Genomic DNA, 14565 nt, shown 5'->3' with positions numbered 1-14565 from the left:
GCCCCCACCCTCTTATGAGGGACCCCAGGGCAGAGTGCAGTTCTTGTGCAGCTACAAGGAGCCAGAAGGCAGGACCGCATGCTGACATGGGCCAGGGGCCAGTGCTGGGTGTTTATTGCCTGTGCCATCGACCCGCACAGCTCGCTGTTTATCTGTCTTCCTGACACACCTAATTACCCAGGTTGCAGCTGCCAGAGCGTTTGCTCTTCCTAAATCACAGGCTCCCATCTCTCCTGTCGCCCAGGCCTCCGGGCCTCTGCCTGCAGAAGGGCTGCCATTGATTTTGCCGTTCCCATTTATGATCTACAAGGCTCTGCATGGCTGTTGCACATTTTACCTTAATTAGTTTATTCTTCTGGGCACCCCTGTTGAGCTCAGGAGCCAGGAGGCTGAAGAGTGGGAGAGGCCAACAGCACAGGCGCCCTAACACCTCCGGCTGAAAAGCTCTGAGCCTGACCAGACATCAGCACCTTAGGACAGCAACTTGCTAAGGACAGCACCAGTTACACAGGGCGCTACGAGGTGGTCTACAAAAAGGGGTTCCATGGCCAAGGAACATTTGGGAAAGGCTGGGTTAAATAAAATTAAACAGGTAATTCATTGCAGGAGTTCTTGACATTCTAATAGATCAATGTCCAGGGGGAATCTCCAAGAGGTGGGTGAGTGTGCCGTCTTTCCCAAGCTCACATGATCACAGAGTCCTTTCTCCAGGCTCCTCATAGAGACCAGAGTCCCACAAAGCACACTTTGGGAAATTCTGCCTGAGGTGGACAGGAGGAACTGGAGGTGAGAAGTCAAACAGAGGGGGACAGAGTCACCCTAGACCTAGTTTCTCCTCTAGATAGCTAAGGCGGGAACTTGGGAGCTTGAGAAATTTCTCTCACTGAATCCAGAGGTGTCCATCAGAGCTCTGCAGAACCCCAGCTGCCACACCCATTTTCTCCCCGACTCCATGCTGGCCCAGGCTTCAGTGGAGTGTGACCCAGGCATCTCAGGGATGATGCTAGCTGGAGGTACAGCATGTAAAGGGGCCCTGGTTGGGCAGAGATGGGCAAGGGCTGCTTGCTGATGGTGAGGGCTGGAGACCCGGAAGCCTGCAGGGGCTATCTGCAGAGGCTCCCAGGCATCTGGAAGCAGTAGCAAGCCTGCCACTGCCTCCAGAACAGCCATGATGATGGTGGCCTAAGTCCAAGTCCCTTCTCGAGAGCCCTGAATTCCAGAACCCTCTGAACACTTCAAGTCCATTTTTTAAGTTTTGTGGGAAATTCAATTGATAGCAAAACCTGTCCTGGGCTAATCTGAGCTATTTATAGGCTTTATTTATCCCACTTAGGGTGAATATTCATATAATTCACTGCAGAAATATTAATGTGTTTAATTACAGGGTGCTGCCTCCATCCCTGCTGGGGGTGTTATGTAATAAACGGTGTGTGCACTGTGTTACCTTTCCAAAATCTGAAGGAAAAATATGTAAATTCCTGCACACATTTGACTCCCAGGAATTTTGAGGAGGGGCTGTGGACCTGGGGTCTCAGAGCTGCCCCTGAACTCTCTCCATGTGCGTTTCTCATGTAATTCCCACAACGATGCTGGGAGGGAGGCAGAGCTGTTATCCACAACTTTTAGATGAAGAAACCAAGACCTCGGGCCTCACAGCTAACGAGCCTCAGATGTGGAACGCGACTCCGGTCTACTGGGTCGGGGCCCTGTGGTTTTGTCCGGGTAATCCGCAACCCAGTTTCCCCCACGTGCATCCAGGCCACAGCAGCTCTGTGCAGGTCCCTTCTGGGCTCCACAGAAATGGGCCTGTGCTGAAGCCTCCATCTGCAAGCCCTGCAGGCCTCCTGGGTCTGCCTCCACTCAGCGGAAGGGACTTTTCCTCCTCCCTGGGTCAGGCTTCTCTGGAGAGAAGGCAGGAGAGAGGGTGCCGGTTCCCTGCTGTCGGGTGAGGACCCTTTGGGCCAACTCCAGACCCCACCGATGATGCTTCTGCTCCTGTGGGTCCTGCAGTCTCAGGGGGTCGCAGCATGAGGACCCCTCAGAGACCAAACCTTTTGTTCTCTCCTGGGTGGAGCCACCTGAGGGGTCGAGGGTCACTTACACACTCCCCTCACCTATGCATACTCCCACAAGTACTCACGCTCATCTGCTCACTTCCACACACACACTTGCCTGTTCTCTCACACTCTATGCTCACACTCACCTCACTCGTGCCCACACTCATCTTCACTCTTACTCACCCCCTCAGTCTCACCCCCTTCTCACACTCACTCACCCCCTCACACTCTCACCCCCTCTCACACTCACCCCCCCCACACTCACTCTCACTCACCTCCCCTCACACTCACTCTCACTCACCCCCTCTCACACTCACTCTCACTCACCCCCTCTCACACTCACTCTCACTCACCCCCTCTCACACTCACTCTCAACCCCCTCTCACACTCACCCCCCACACTCACTCTCACTCACCCCCTCTCACACTCACTCTCACTCACCCCCTCTCACACTCACTCTCAACCCCCTCTCACACTCACCCCCCTCTCACACTCACCCCCCACACTCACTCTCACCCCCCCTCACACTCACTCTCACTCAACCCCCTCTCACACTCTCAACCCCCCACACTCACTCTCAACCCCCTCACACTCTCACTCACCCCCTCACTCTCACCCCCTTCTCACACTCACTCACCCCCTCACACTCTCACCCCCTCTCACACTCACCCCCCCACACTCACTCTCACTCACCTCCCCTCACACTCACTCTCACTCACCCCCTCTCACACTCACTCTCACTCACCCCCTCTCACACTCACTCTCACTCACCCCCTCTCACACTCACTCTCAACCCCCTCTCACACTCACCCCCCACACTCTCACTCACCCCCCCTCACACTCACTCTCACTCAACCCCCCTCACACTCTCAACCCCCCACACTCACTCTCAACCCCCTCACACTCTCACTCACCCCCCTCTCACACTCTCACCCCCCTCACACTCACTCTCAACCCCCTCACACTCACCCCCCCACACTCACTCTCACTCACCCCCCTCACACTCTCACTCCCCTCTCACACTCACTCACCCCCTCACACTCACTCTCAACCCCCTCTCACACTCACTCCCCCACACTCACTCTCACCCCCTCTCCCACTCTCACCCCCCCTCACACTCACTCTCAACCCCCTCACACTCACTCCCCCACATTCACTCTCACCCCCTCACACTCTCACTCACTCCCCTCTCACACTCACTCACCCCCCTCACACTCTCACTCCCCTCTCACATTCACTCACCCCCTCACACTCACTCTCAACCCCCTCTCACACTCACTCCCCCACACTCACTCTCACCCCCTCTCCCACTCTCACCCCCTCTCACACTCACTCCCCCACACTCACTCTCACCCCCTCACACTCTCACCCCCTCACACTCTCACCCCCCTCACACTCACCCCCCACACTCACTCTCACTCACCCCCTCACACTCACTCTCACCCCCTCTCACACTCACTCTCAACCCCCTCACACACTCACCCCCCACACTCACTCACCCCCCCCACACTCACTCTCACTCACCCCCTCTCACACTCACTCTCAACCCCCTCACACACTCTCAACCCCCTCACACACTCACCCCCCACATTCACTCTCACCCTCACCCCCCACATTCACTCTCGCCCACCCCCCCTCACACCCCCACACTCACTCTCACTCACCCCCTCTCACACCCACCCCCACACTCACTCTCACCCACCCCCCTCTCACACTCACCCCCCACACTCACTCTCACCCACCCCCCTCTCACACTCGCCCCCCAAACTCACTCTCACTCACCCTTCTCTCACACTCACTCCCACACTCACTCTCACCTCCCCTCACACCCCCCACACTCACTCTCATCCCCCTCTCACACCCACCCCCACACTCACTCTCACACACCCCCTCTCACACTCACCCCCCCACACTCACTCTCACACACCCCCTCTCACACTCACCCCCCAAACTCACTCTCACCCACCCCCCTCTCACACTCAACCCCCACACTCACTCTCACTCATCCCCCCACACTCACACTCATCCCCCCACACTCACTCTCACCCCCTCTCACGCTCACTCACCCCCCACACTCACTCTCACTCACCCCCCCACACTCACTCTTGCCCCCCTCACACTCACTCCCCCACACTCACTCTTGCCCCCCTCACACTCACTCTCACCCACCCCCCTCTCATGCTCACTCTCACTCACCCCCTCATGCTCACCCCCTCACACTCACTCTCACTCATCCCCCCCACACTCACTCTCACCCCCCACACTCACTCTCGCCCCCCTCACACTCACTGTCCCCCTCACCCACCTCCCTCTCATGTTCACACTCACTCCCCTCTCAGGCTCACTCACCCCCTCACACTCTCACTCATCCCCCCACACTCACTCTCACCCCCCCACACTCACTCTCACCCCCTCACACTCACTCTCACTCATCCCCACTCTCATGCTCACTCTGACTCATGCCCACACTCACTCTTACTCATGCCCACATTCTCAACTCACTCATGCCCACTCTCTCACACTCACTCGTCCTTGCCCACTCTTATTCTCTGACACACTCTTACTCTCGTGTACTCACCACACACACACCCACTCATGCTGACACACACTCATGCTCAGCCATTGTCTCACTCTCACACCTACACACTCATTCTCATGCTCACTCTTTTTCTCACACACTTGCTTTCACAAACTCGTACCATTTTTTTTTTTTTTTTTTTTTTGAGGCAGGGTATTGTTCTGTCACCCAGGCTGGAGTGCAGTGGCGCAGTCACAGCTCATTGCAGCCTCCACCTCCTGGGCTCAGGTGATCCTCCTGCTTCAGCCTCCTGACTAGCTGGAACTACAGGCATGTGCCACCACACCTGGCTAATTTTTTTGGGGGGTGGTTTGTAGAGATGGAGTCTTGCTATGTTGCTTGACTGGTCTAGTACTCCTGGGCTCAAGTGATCTGCCCGCCTCGGCCTCCCACAGTACTGGGATTATTGGCACGAGCCACCGTGCCCAGCCCACTCACACACTCTTACTGTCACTCACGCTGGCTCTTACTCCTGCACATTCTCACTCATTCACACATCCACACACACAATTCACTCTCACAATGCTCACTCTCGCTCATGCTCACACTCACACACTTCCCACCCTCACACACACCCACTCACAGAATCACTGGTTTTCATCGAACCCCTGCAGTGCAGGGCTGATGTCTCTAAAAAACCTTGGAAAGTAGTTCATCTATAACATGAGAAAAATCATTTCTGTCGAAAAATAGCTACCACTTTGGTGGGGGGACTATCTCAAACCTTTAGTGTGCATCATCTCATTTATTCCTCACAGTAAACTTTCTGTAACTACTATCATCCCTGCTCCCAAGTAGGAAAACCGAGGCTCAGAGATACTGGGCAGCGTGCCTCAAGTCTGGAGCCTAGAAGTGGAGTCCAAGCAGAACCAACGCTGGGGCTCCAGATCATTTCCATCACCCTGAGCTCTTGGTGCCCCTGCGCCATGCTGTCTCTCCTCAGTCTAAGCCTGCTGCCTTCTCCCTGGTCCAGACAGTCAAGTTCAGGGTTCTGTCCCCAAGCCCACTCTTCCTCAAGCTCACCTTCCCCGATTCCTTCAGCTGCTCCTCTCCCTGTGTTTCCTCTCCAGCCCAGGGGATAGAACGAGGCCCCCCCTAAACTATGAATACTCGGGGTCTTGCATTAACAAGAAATTAACTAAGGGTGATGGTGGAGGAGAGAGCTCTGCCTTTCAAGTGGTCACTTGAATGGGCTTGCGGCCTCAGCCACCAGCAGTTATTCCCACATCCCCAGAACAAGGCTTCACGAACGAGCTCCAGAGGGCCATAGACCTGAAATGACGTATGGCATATTGTGTGGTGCAAACCTTCGACTCCCTGAGCTGAAGGTCCTTCACCTCCCTCCAGTTCTCAAAGGGGCCAGTAATCCAAAAGAGGTGAAAACCACTGCCTTCTGGGGCTCCCCAGTCCTGGGACCAGGGGCCTCCCAGGGCTGCCCAAACTCATCACACCCCAGGCGGAACAACCCCTCACTTCTCACCCCGTCAGAGCTCAACTTCCAGCCCCTTCCTCAGGGAGGACTGAGACCTACTCATGAACCAGAACCATTTCTTCTGAGACCCAAATCAGGTAGGTCCTGCGATCCAGTAGAGAATGTAGGGACAGCACCTGGAGAAAGAGTCATCTTGGGTTGAGTTTGGATATTCCGGTATTGCAGTCCCAGGAGCTCCTTGATGCTGTTGCAGGAGAACGGGGCAGGGCATGAAATCCAGCTGCTGAGAGTCATCTCGGTCACACTGCAGCAGTGGCACTTCTTCCCTAGTTCCTGAGGCCTGGGCCAGCCATCTTCATGAGGCTCAGAGTCTCTTCCCTCAACTGGAAACATCTGAGTGCTCCCCAAACACAGAGGAGTCTCACCTGCTTGAGGTCCTCCTTGCCGCAGATGACCCATCCTCCTCCCGTCCCAAGAACCTTGTGGCAGGTGCCATGAGACATACCCAGAGATCAGAACCGAGACCCTGATCCACTGTCCACCAGCCCTCCCTTTCCTCCTCTCTCCAGGGGTGGCCACATACACCGACAAGTTGTTCAAGTTCCGCAACAACCGGTGGGAAGACATTCTGAGTGATGAGGTCAACGTGGCCCGTGGGGTGGCCAGCCTCTTTGCCGGACGTTCTGTGGCCTGTGTGGACAGAAAGGTGAGTACAGGGGTGCATGGGGGACCTGGGGAGAAGCCATGTGAGAGCCAGGAGAGGAGCCACTGTGTAGACATCCCCTGACAGAGTGGCAGCTCCCACGGTGTCTTGGATAGATTGGGTGCTAAATACCAACAACTAAGACTTGCAGAATGCATTGTTTTGTACCTTTCACATCCTGTCTCCCATGCAGCCCTCCCAGAAACCAGTGAGGAAGCCAGCCAAGGGATCATTGTGTCCTCAGGACGCTTGTGGGGATGGAAGCCTAGCTTGGAGCAGTGACTTGCATGGGAGCCCAAAGCAGTTGAGTGGTGTGGCTAGGACATGAATCCACCTCTTCTAGCTGTAAATCCTGCCTGCATTCATTCACTCAACGAACATTTACTAAGTGCCTCCTGTGTGCCAGGCACTGAGCTGTGGGGCCCTTCGTAAATATTTACGGAGTAAATGAAGGCCCAATGGAGGGGTTCCTAGGTAGGTGAGGGGAGGGTTGCCTCAATATACAAGCACTTTAGTTCATCAATAGCTCCTCCAACGTTTTCATGCCCTGTAAGTGCACCCTACACAGAGGTGCCCCACCCAAACTGGACGGGGAGGAAAGATGGAGTGGGAAGGGGCATGAGCCACTGCAGCCATCTGCCCAAGGAGGGGGCAGCCGCCCACCCAGGCTTGGGTCCCAGCAGGCCTCGCCAGAGCCAGCAGCTTGCTGCAAAGGTGATTTATCCCTCCTGTCACCTGCTCCCCTGCCGCCCACCTCCTTGGCTTTGTAAACAGTCATCACTAAATCAGGGGCCCAGCTGCTGCCCGGCTGCCACAGGAGAGTCTATGGCCCCCATTCTGGGGGCGGGGGCAAGAGGCTTGGCTCACTTTGGAATTGAGATGGCACTGAGGGGATTGGGGATTCAGTGTGAATCTTTACAGCAGGGGCCTCCAGGCCTTGGGAGAAGGCAGGTGCCAGGTATAAATATTTATTTCTTAACAAGCTGGTGCTGGGAAGAGAAGCCAAGCTGGGCTGTGAAGCCACATTTAGCCTGACCTGAATCTGTGCCACCTGGACTCCTGCCTGGAGGGAGGGGATGGGGAGGCAGCTCTGTGAACAGCCCCAGAGTGTGGGGTGGAGCTGGGGGGTGCCAGACTTGGTCACGGTTAGGGGCCTCTTCCCAGCTTCCTCCTGGTTTCCCATCTCACCCGTTCAGGACCAAGGCTTTTGACACTCAGCTAACGTGGGCAACTTCTCAGAGAACTGGAGGGAGAGGCATGCAGGTTAATCACAAAGAGATGCACTCTGTCCTAACAAGGTCATCTGCACACCCACGCATTTAACCACAGGACAAAGGCACTATGTGAAATGCAAAAAAAAATAAAAATAAATTTTAAAAAATGGCCTGGCATGGCAGCACAGGAGGCAGGAGTCCAGAAGCTTGCTCACACCCTGCTCAGCCCCTGACTTCAGTCTCCCAGGCCTCAGAGAACTAGAAAGAAGCCCTACAGTCAATCTGCCAGCAGAGGAGGGTTGCTCTCTGAGTCCAGCCACCGCCTCGGCCATCCCTGGGGCCTGAGGACTGCCAGGGGAGGAATGGAGAGATGCCAAGGGCAGCCTGGAAGTTGAGAGAGGGTAATGCAGCACGGTGCAGGAAAACACAAGAGCAAGGACAACAGTAACAGCCAATACCTCTTACACTAGGGACATGCCATGCCTTGTGCTGCACGCTTTACCTCCCTCGTCCTACTGAGTCCTCATAAGACACCAACAAGGTAGATGCCATCACTATCCCATTTGACAGATATGGAAACTCGGGCTTTGAGAAATTAGGCAACTTGACCTTGATCACACATGAAGCAACAGGCAAAGCCAGGAATTGAACCTTGCCTGCCTGAAAATGAAGATGCCTTTTAACCCTCAGCCGCCCTGCCCCTGGGTGAAATGATAGCAGACACAAGTTTCTAACTTTATTACAGCACTCACCCTAGTCATCCTTCCTTAGCCCCATAGCCCCTACCTGGGGCAGGCCTTTTAATCTAGCTACCTGGTCAGTGGTTCTCAGTGTAGCCTCTGGGCCAGCGGCAGCAGCATTGCTAGAAATGCACATTCTCAGGCCCTGCCCCACTCCACCCTCCAGACAGACTGAATCAGAAACTCCAAGGGTGGGGCCAGCAATCTGGGGTTCAGCTAGCCCTTCAGGTGACTCTGATGCATGCTCAAGTATGAGACCTTTTGCTCCATAAATGCCTCAGCCCCGCCCCCACTCCGCCACGTGCTGTTCTCTCCCCTTCCACCCCTCACTCGTTCTCTGCTCCAAACCCGGAACATCCGCTTGTCCTTTCTCGCCAGCTGCCTCATCACTCACCCACCTTTCTGGATCCAGCTCAAAACTGATCTCTTACAAGAACGTCCTCTGATCAATAATGATTATGCCTCATGTTTATATAGCATTTTTATCTTTTCAAAGACTTTTCACATACATTGTCTCATTTAATCTTCTCAACAACCCTGCCAGGAAGCAGGGGAAATATGATCCCCATTTAACATCTGAGGAGATGCAGCCTGGAGGCAGCCAGGGATTTACCCAAGGACAACGAGCAGTTAGAGGCAGGCCCTAGACTAGGACCCGGGCTAATGGCCCTGGATCAGGGTTCTCAAAGTGTGGTTCCCAGACCAGCAGTGTCAGCATCATCTGGGAACTTGTTAGAAATGCAGATTCTCATGGCTCACCCCAGACCTGTTGGTCAGAAACTCAGGAGATGGGGCCAGATGTTAAAAAAAAAAATCTGTGTTTTAACGAGCCCCCCAGGTGATTCTGATGTAGGCTAAAGTGTGGGAACCACTGCATTGGCCCCAAAGCTGCAGAAACATCTTCCTTCCCTTGGAATCATCTCACCCTCCCAGAATTACCGTGGTCAAGTTCACATGTGATTTTCTGCAGTCTTCTACAACCGTAACACATCTGTGTTTGTCAGTTTATCCCCCTGATAAATCAAAGTAAGGAACTAGGCATAACTGAATTTTGTAAATATCCTAATTTCTGGCAGAGTGAATTTCAGTCCACTGAACTTATTGCTCATTTGTTGATGAGACTGCTGCCAGCTGGTAGGGTTGGGAACGGTTTGTGATGGTGCACTTTCCTCTTTGGCCCCTTCATTCACTCTTCATCCAGTCATTCTGCACAGCCTCGGATGGCTGAGAACTTCTCAAAGTTCTCCCCTAATCAAGAAACCTTGTTAGGCCAGGTGTGGTGGCTCAAACCCTTAACCAGCACTTTGGGCATCCAAATCAGGAGGATAGATTGAGACACCAGGAGTTCAAGACCAGCCTCAACAACATAGAGAGACTCTGTCTCTACAACAAACAAACAAAAAAAAATTAGCTGGGTGTGGTGGTGCATACCTACAGTCCCAGTTACTTGTGAGGCTGGAGTGGGAGGATCGCTTGAGCCTAGTCGAGGCTGCAGCGAGCCTGAGTGACAAAGGGAGACCTTGTCAAAAAAAAAAAAAATAGGCTGTACTGTAAAGCAGTGCATCTCAAACTCAGTTTTGCACAGGAATCACATGGTAGTCTTGCTACAATGCAGATTCTGATTCAGCAGATCTTACAGGGGGCGGGGGGGTTTGCTGAGGGTCTACACTTCAAACATGATCCCAGAGGTCACCAGTGCCACTGGTGTAGGGACCACTTTGAGTAGCAAGATTTGTAAAGCACAGATTTCTAGGTAGCAGCATAAAGACTCAGATAACCAAAAGAGAAGGAGCAGAGCAATCTGTAGTGAACAAATTTACCACCTTCTCCAGCTTCACCCCTTGACACTCTCTGCCTTGCATTTTATATTCCAGCAACATTGAACTAACTGCTGTAGTTTCTCTACATACATCCTTCTCTTTCTCATCTCTACTTGGAAGGTTCTTTTCCCTCCAATTCACCTGAATGAGACTCCTTTAAGGAAAGCTTTTGGGAACTTCCCATGGTTAGGTGCCCTTCCCCTGGGTTAGGAGCTCCTCTTCTGGGCACCCAGGAAATCCTGTCCATGCTCTCTGCCATATGCTTGTATCATTGTTGATACATCTGTGTCACCCAGGAGACTCTTAACAGGAAACTCTAAGCTCCCTCCTTGGCCTCACCCACCAGTTAGACAGACTCGTGTGGCTCTTCATCAGCTTCCTCAAAGAAAATGATCCCTTCAAAGATTGGCCAAGCACGGTGGTTTACGCCTGTAATTCCAGCACTTTGGGAGGCCCAGGGGGGTGGTTCACTTGAGGTCAGGAGTTCAAGACCAGCCTCACCAATATGGTGAAACCCCATCTCTACTAAAAAATACAAAAATTAGCCAGGAGTGGTGGTGCACGCCTGTAATCCCAGCTACTTGGGAGGCTGAAGCAGGACAATCGCTTGAACCTGGGAGGTGGAGGCCGCAGTGAGCCGAGATCACACCACTGCACTCCAGCTGGGGCAACAGAGCGAGACCCAAACAAACAAACAAAAAAAACACACACACAAAAAAAAAACCCACAAAGATATAAAGTTGCTGACCAGTTCGGTGGAACAAGAATTGTGCTCATGGTGCCAATGGATGAGAAATTGAAGCAAGGAAAGGGAACCACCAGTCTTGTTGCCGTGAGCTCAACAGTTTCTCTTAGGTCCTTTTAGGTTTATGGCTTGTCTTTCAAACTAGACTATAAGCAACCTACAGTCAGAGATTTTGTCTTAAGTACATTTATAACACAGCACTTGGCACATCGTTGGAGCTTAAGAAATATTTACTGTCTAATTAATTGGAGGGAAGTGATGAAAAGGATAAGAGAAAAGCCAGAAAACTGATTTAGAAAGTGTGTGGATCTCTTGGGAAGAAGTCATCCATTGAAGAAATAGCACCATTATAACAACAGGCAGAAGAGAAGAGTCTTTCATCAGCGCTGTTTTGGACTAGTGAAGAGAATGACTCTTGCACAGAGGAGCTGGTGCCCAAGGCTGCTCCTGGATGCAAAGGGAAAAGCGAATCTTTGAGACAGTGTTATAAAGACGGAAGTGATATAATCTTTCTTCCTGGTAATACGGGGGAAATAAGGGAATGGAAGAGGGAAGTAGGACCCCTGCAAATCTGTGCCTCTTGGGCTACCAAAACAGGGGAATGAAGAAGCGCGGGGTGGGAACAGGGGGAGGGAGATGGCTCAGGAATTTGCTTGTCATCTTGGCTGGAGTGAGCTTGAATGGGAGAGAGAGAGACTGAGAATAATGGGAATTGGTAGATCAATCAATCAGCAAATATTTATTGAGCAGCTACCCTGGCTGGCAGCTGGAGAGAGCTCAGCTGGAGGGAGGCACATTAGAAAATTGTCTATAAAAAGGTGGTTGTGGGGGAGAGGGAGGGATGTATTCTTCTGGAACAGGATGGAAGGAGAAGCAGCCTGCTTTGTTGTACGACTCCCAGGAGTGTCATTCACACGGCAGCCTTTGTGAAAAGCCCCTCTGGAAGTGCGCCATGCACAGCCTGCAAGGCCATTCGCAACAGACCTGGGGAGAAGAACCCAACCCTGTGAAAGAGCTACGGTCCTACCTGGGGTGGGGCGGGGGCGGTTTCTGGGATGAGCCAAGGTGGGCCTGCTCACCGCTTCCTTCCCTTCTTCCTCAGGGCTCTGGACGCTACTCTATCTACATTGCCAATTACGCCTACGGTAATGTGGGCCCTGATGCCCTCATTGAAATGGACCCTGAGGCCAGTGACCTCTCCCAGGGCATTCTGGCTCTCAGAGATGTGGCTGCTGAGGCTGGGGTCAGCAAATATACAGGTACGCAGAGTGACGTGGGAGGCGGTGTGCTGGAGGGGCTGGGGCTGGGGTCCAGGGCCCTGCAAGGCTGAGTCTAATTCACAGGAGACCACAAGGAAAGGGTGGCCTTATGTCCCTGGGGAGGGGAAATAAAGGCTCTATGCCATCCTGCCACCCACAGAAGGCCTCTCCCACACTGCCTCTCCAAGCGTTGGTGAGATGTCTGGCAGGTATGAGTTTCAGGGCACCCAAGAGGGGACATCTGGCTTGCTGGAAAATGGATGTGAGAACCACATCATCACAACATTGTTCTCTCCCTGGAACCTCTTGCCCCACTCCCTCTGGTAACCTCAGTGATGGGTGAGCAGGTTCTGTAGGAGAAAACTGACAAATCACAAAAGCCAAGATTTAAAGCATTCTTTATTGCCAAATCGCAGATGAAATTATTTACTTACACATAAGCAACCAGGAATTGAGTGCTAAATCCCTAGGCTTCAGCTGGGTCCCGTCTCGGATAACTGAGCTCAAAGAATTGTGTTCTTGTTCCAAAACCTCTCCAGCACTTTTTTTTGAAGGCACGCTCCCCCCTCATCTTTCTGGATGGGGGACCTATTGTCAGAGTCTCTGACAGGGAGATCTTTCTAGGCAAGGCTGTTTTTCTAATTCCAGCACGGCTGCTGACTAAACTCTGATAATCTGCCAATAGACTGCTGATGGCAGAGCAATCCAGTTCCTGTTTTGGGTGCCAAAAATCAGGAAGCCAGAGCTGTACATAACAACTTGTCATGTGAACTTAAGCCACATTCACACCTGACCTGCACTTGGGACAGACAGATCCTCTTGTTGGTCAGCCTTCCCGACATATCCATCCCAAAGTGTGCAGCAGAGGCTTCCAAAGTGGCAGCCTTCCTCAGTCTGAATCCTGGGGCTGGAAGGATGGTTGAGGGGTCCTTTGGGGCACCCCCCTGCCTCCAGACACCTGGGTGGTGGCATCATCTCAAAGTCCTGCCCAGAAAGGGTTGTCACTGCCTCTCCTGAGTTTACGATGCCTTTCTCTAACCACCTTTCACCCTGGTGAAAGGGGGGAGATTAATGTTGACCTGTCTGACAAAGTTTCTGGGAACAAATGACTAGACAATAAAATAGTTAGCACAGCTCAAGCCCCAGCTAAGTGCCTGAGAGCTCTGCGCGTGAAGGTACCATGGAAAGGCTGTGTCAGTAATAAACCATGTTTCCCCCGGAAAAGAAATAAACATGCAGGCGCTTCAGCTTAGATTTGTACAGTCAATTTTTCTGAATAGTTCCCAGTTCTGTGCACTGGGCTGGCTTGGCAATTAAGTGCCTTGATCTTGCAAGGGAAGGGGGTGCACTGGCGGAATGAAGCACTTGAAAATGACGAGGTGGAAGGGAGGTAAAGACTGGGAGAGCAGGCTAGATGCAGAATAAAAGAATTTGGAGGTTGCGGCTGAGTTTCAGCACGAAGGGGGCATTGTTCACGCTGATTGGGCTGGCACAGAACCGAGGAGGGGGAAGGAGGAGACCCAGAGGGGGCAGCTGAGGAGCACGGTGGGGATGGAAGCACCAGCCAACTGTGCCGGCTGGGCTAGAAGGACAGGCGGTTCAAGGAAGAAGCAGCAGCTTCGGTGCAGAGGGAGGCTGGGGCAGCTGGCGTGCCCAGAGGACACGTTCGAGCAGCTCTGCAGACTTCCAAAAGCCATTTGGCTGACAAGAACCTATTTGGCCCACCATGTTACTATTCTGTCGGCCCGCCTTCTCCAGCCCACCCTTTCCCTGCCCGCCAAGCCCCCCAACACTACCCTGCAGTCCCCCTTGTCACTCAGCTAATGACACATGGACGTCTGGCTGGAAAACCAGCCCAGAGTTCCCCCCACCCCCGAGCCCCAGGAATGGACCCCAAATGTAAGGGCCACCATGCTGAGCCCGGCCTGATGGCTGAGGCTCTGGGCACGTGGCCAGCGCTCAGCACCACTCCAGTGCCAGGGGTCCAGAGAAGCTGGGAGGGAAGCAGGCGGAAGGG

At 53.2% G+C, this 14565-nt stretch overlaps 1 protein-coding gene across 2 annotated transcripts in view; it reads left to right on the top strand.

Moving 5' to 3' along the window:
• CRTAC1 (cartilage acidic protein 1) overlaps positions 1–14565 on the top strand; it is a 165400-nt gene that overhangs the window by 101369 nt on the left and 49466 nt on the right. For both annotated transcript variants that reach the window (XM_045361318.3, XM_045361322.3), the window contains exons 4-5: positions 6637–6773; positions 12392–12548. In XM_045361318.3, the coding sequence (XP_045217253.1) occupies positions 6637–6773; positions 12392–12548 (294 nt within the window). The remainder of the gene's footprint in view (positions 1–6636; positions 6774–12391; positions 12549–14565) is intronic.

Source organism: Macaca fascicularis, chromosome 9 (genome assembly GCF_037993035.2).
Source record: "Macaca fascicularis isolate 582-1 chromosome 9, T2T-MFA8v1.1".
Taxonomy (NCBI): domain Eukaryota; kingdom Metazoa; phylum Chordata; class Mammalia; order Primates; family Cercopithecidae; genus Macaca; species Macaca fascicularis.
This window is presented reverse-complemented; position numbering and strand designations above follow the sequence as displayed.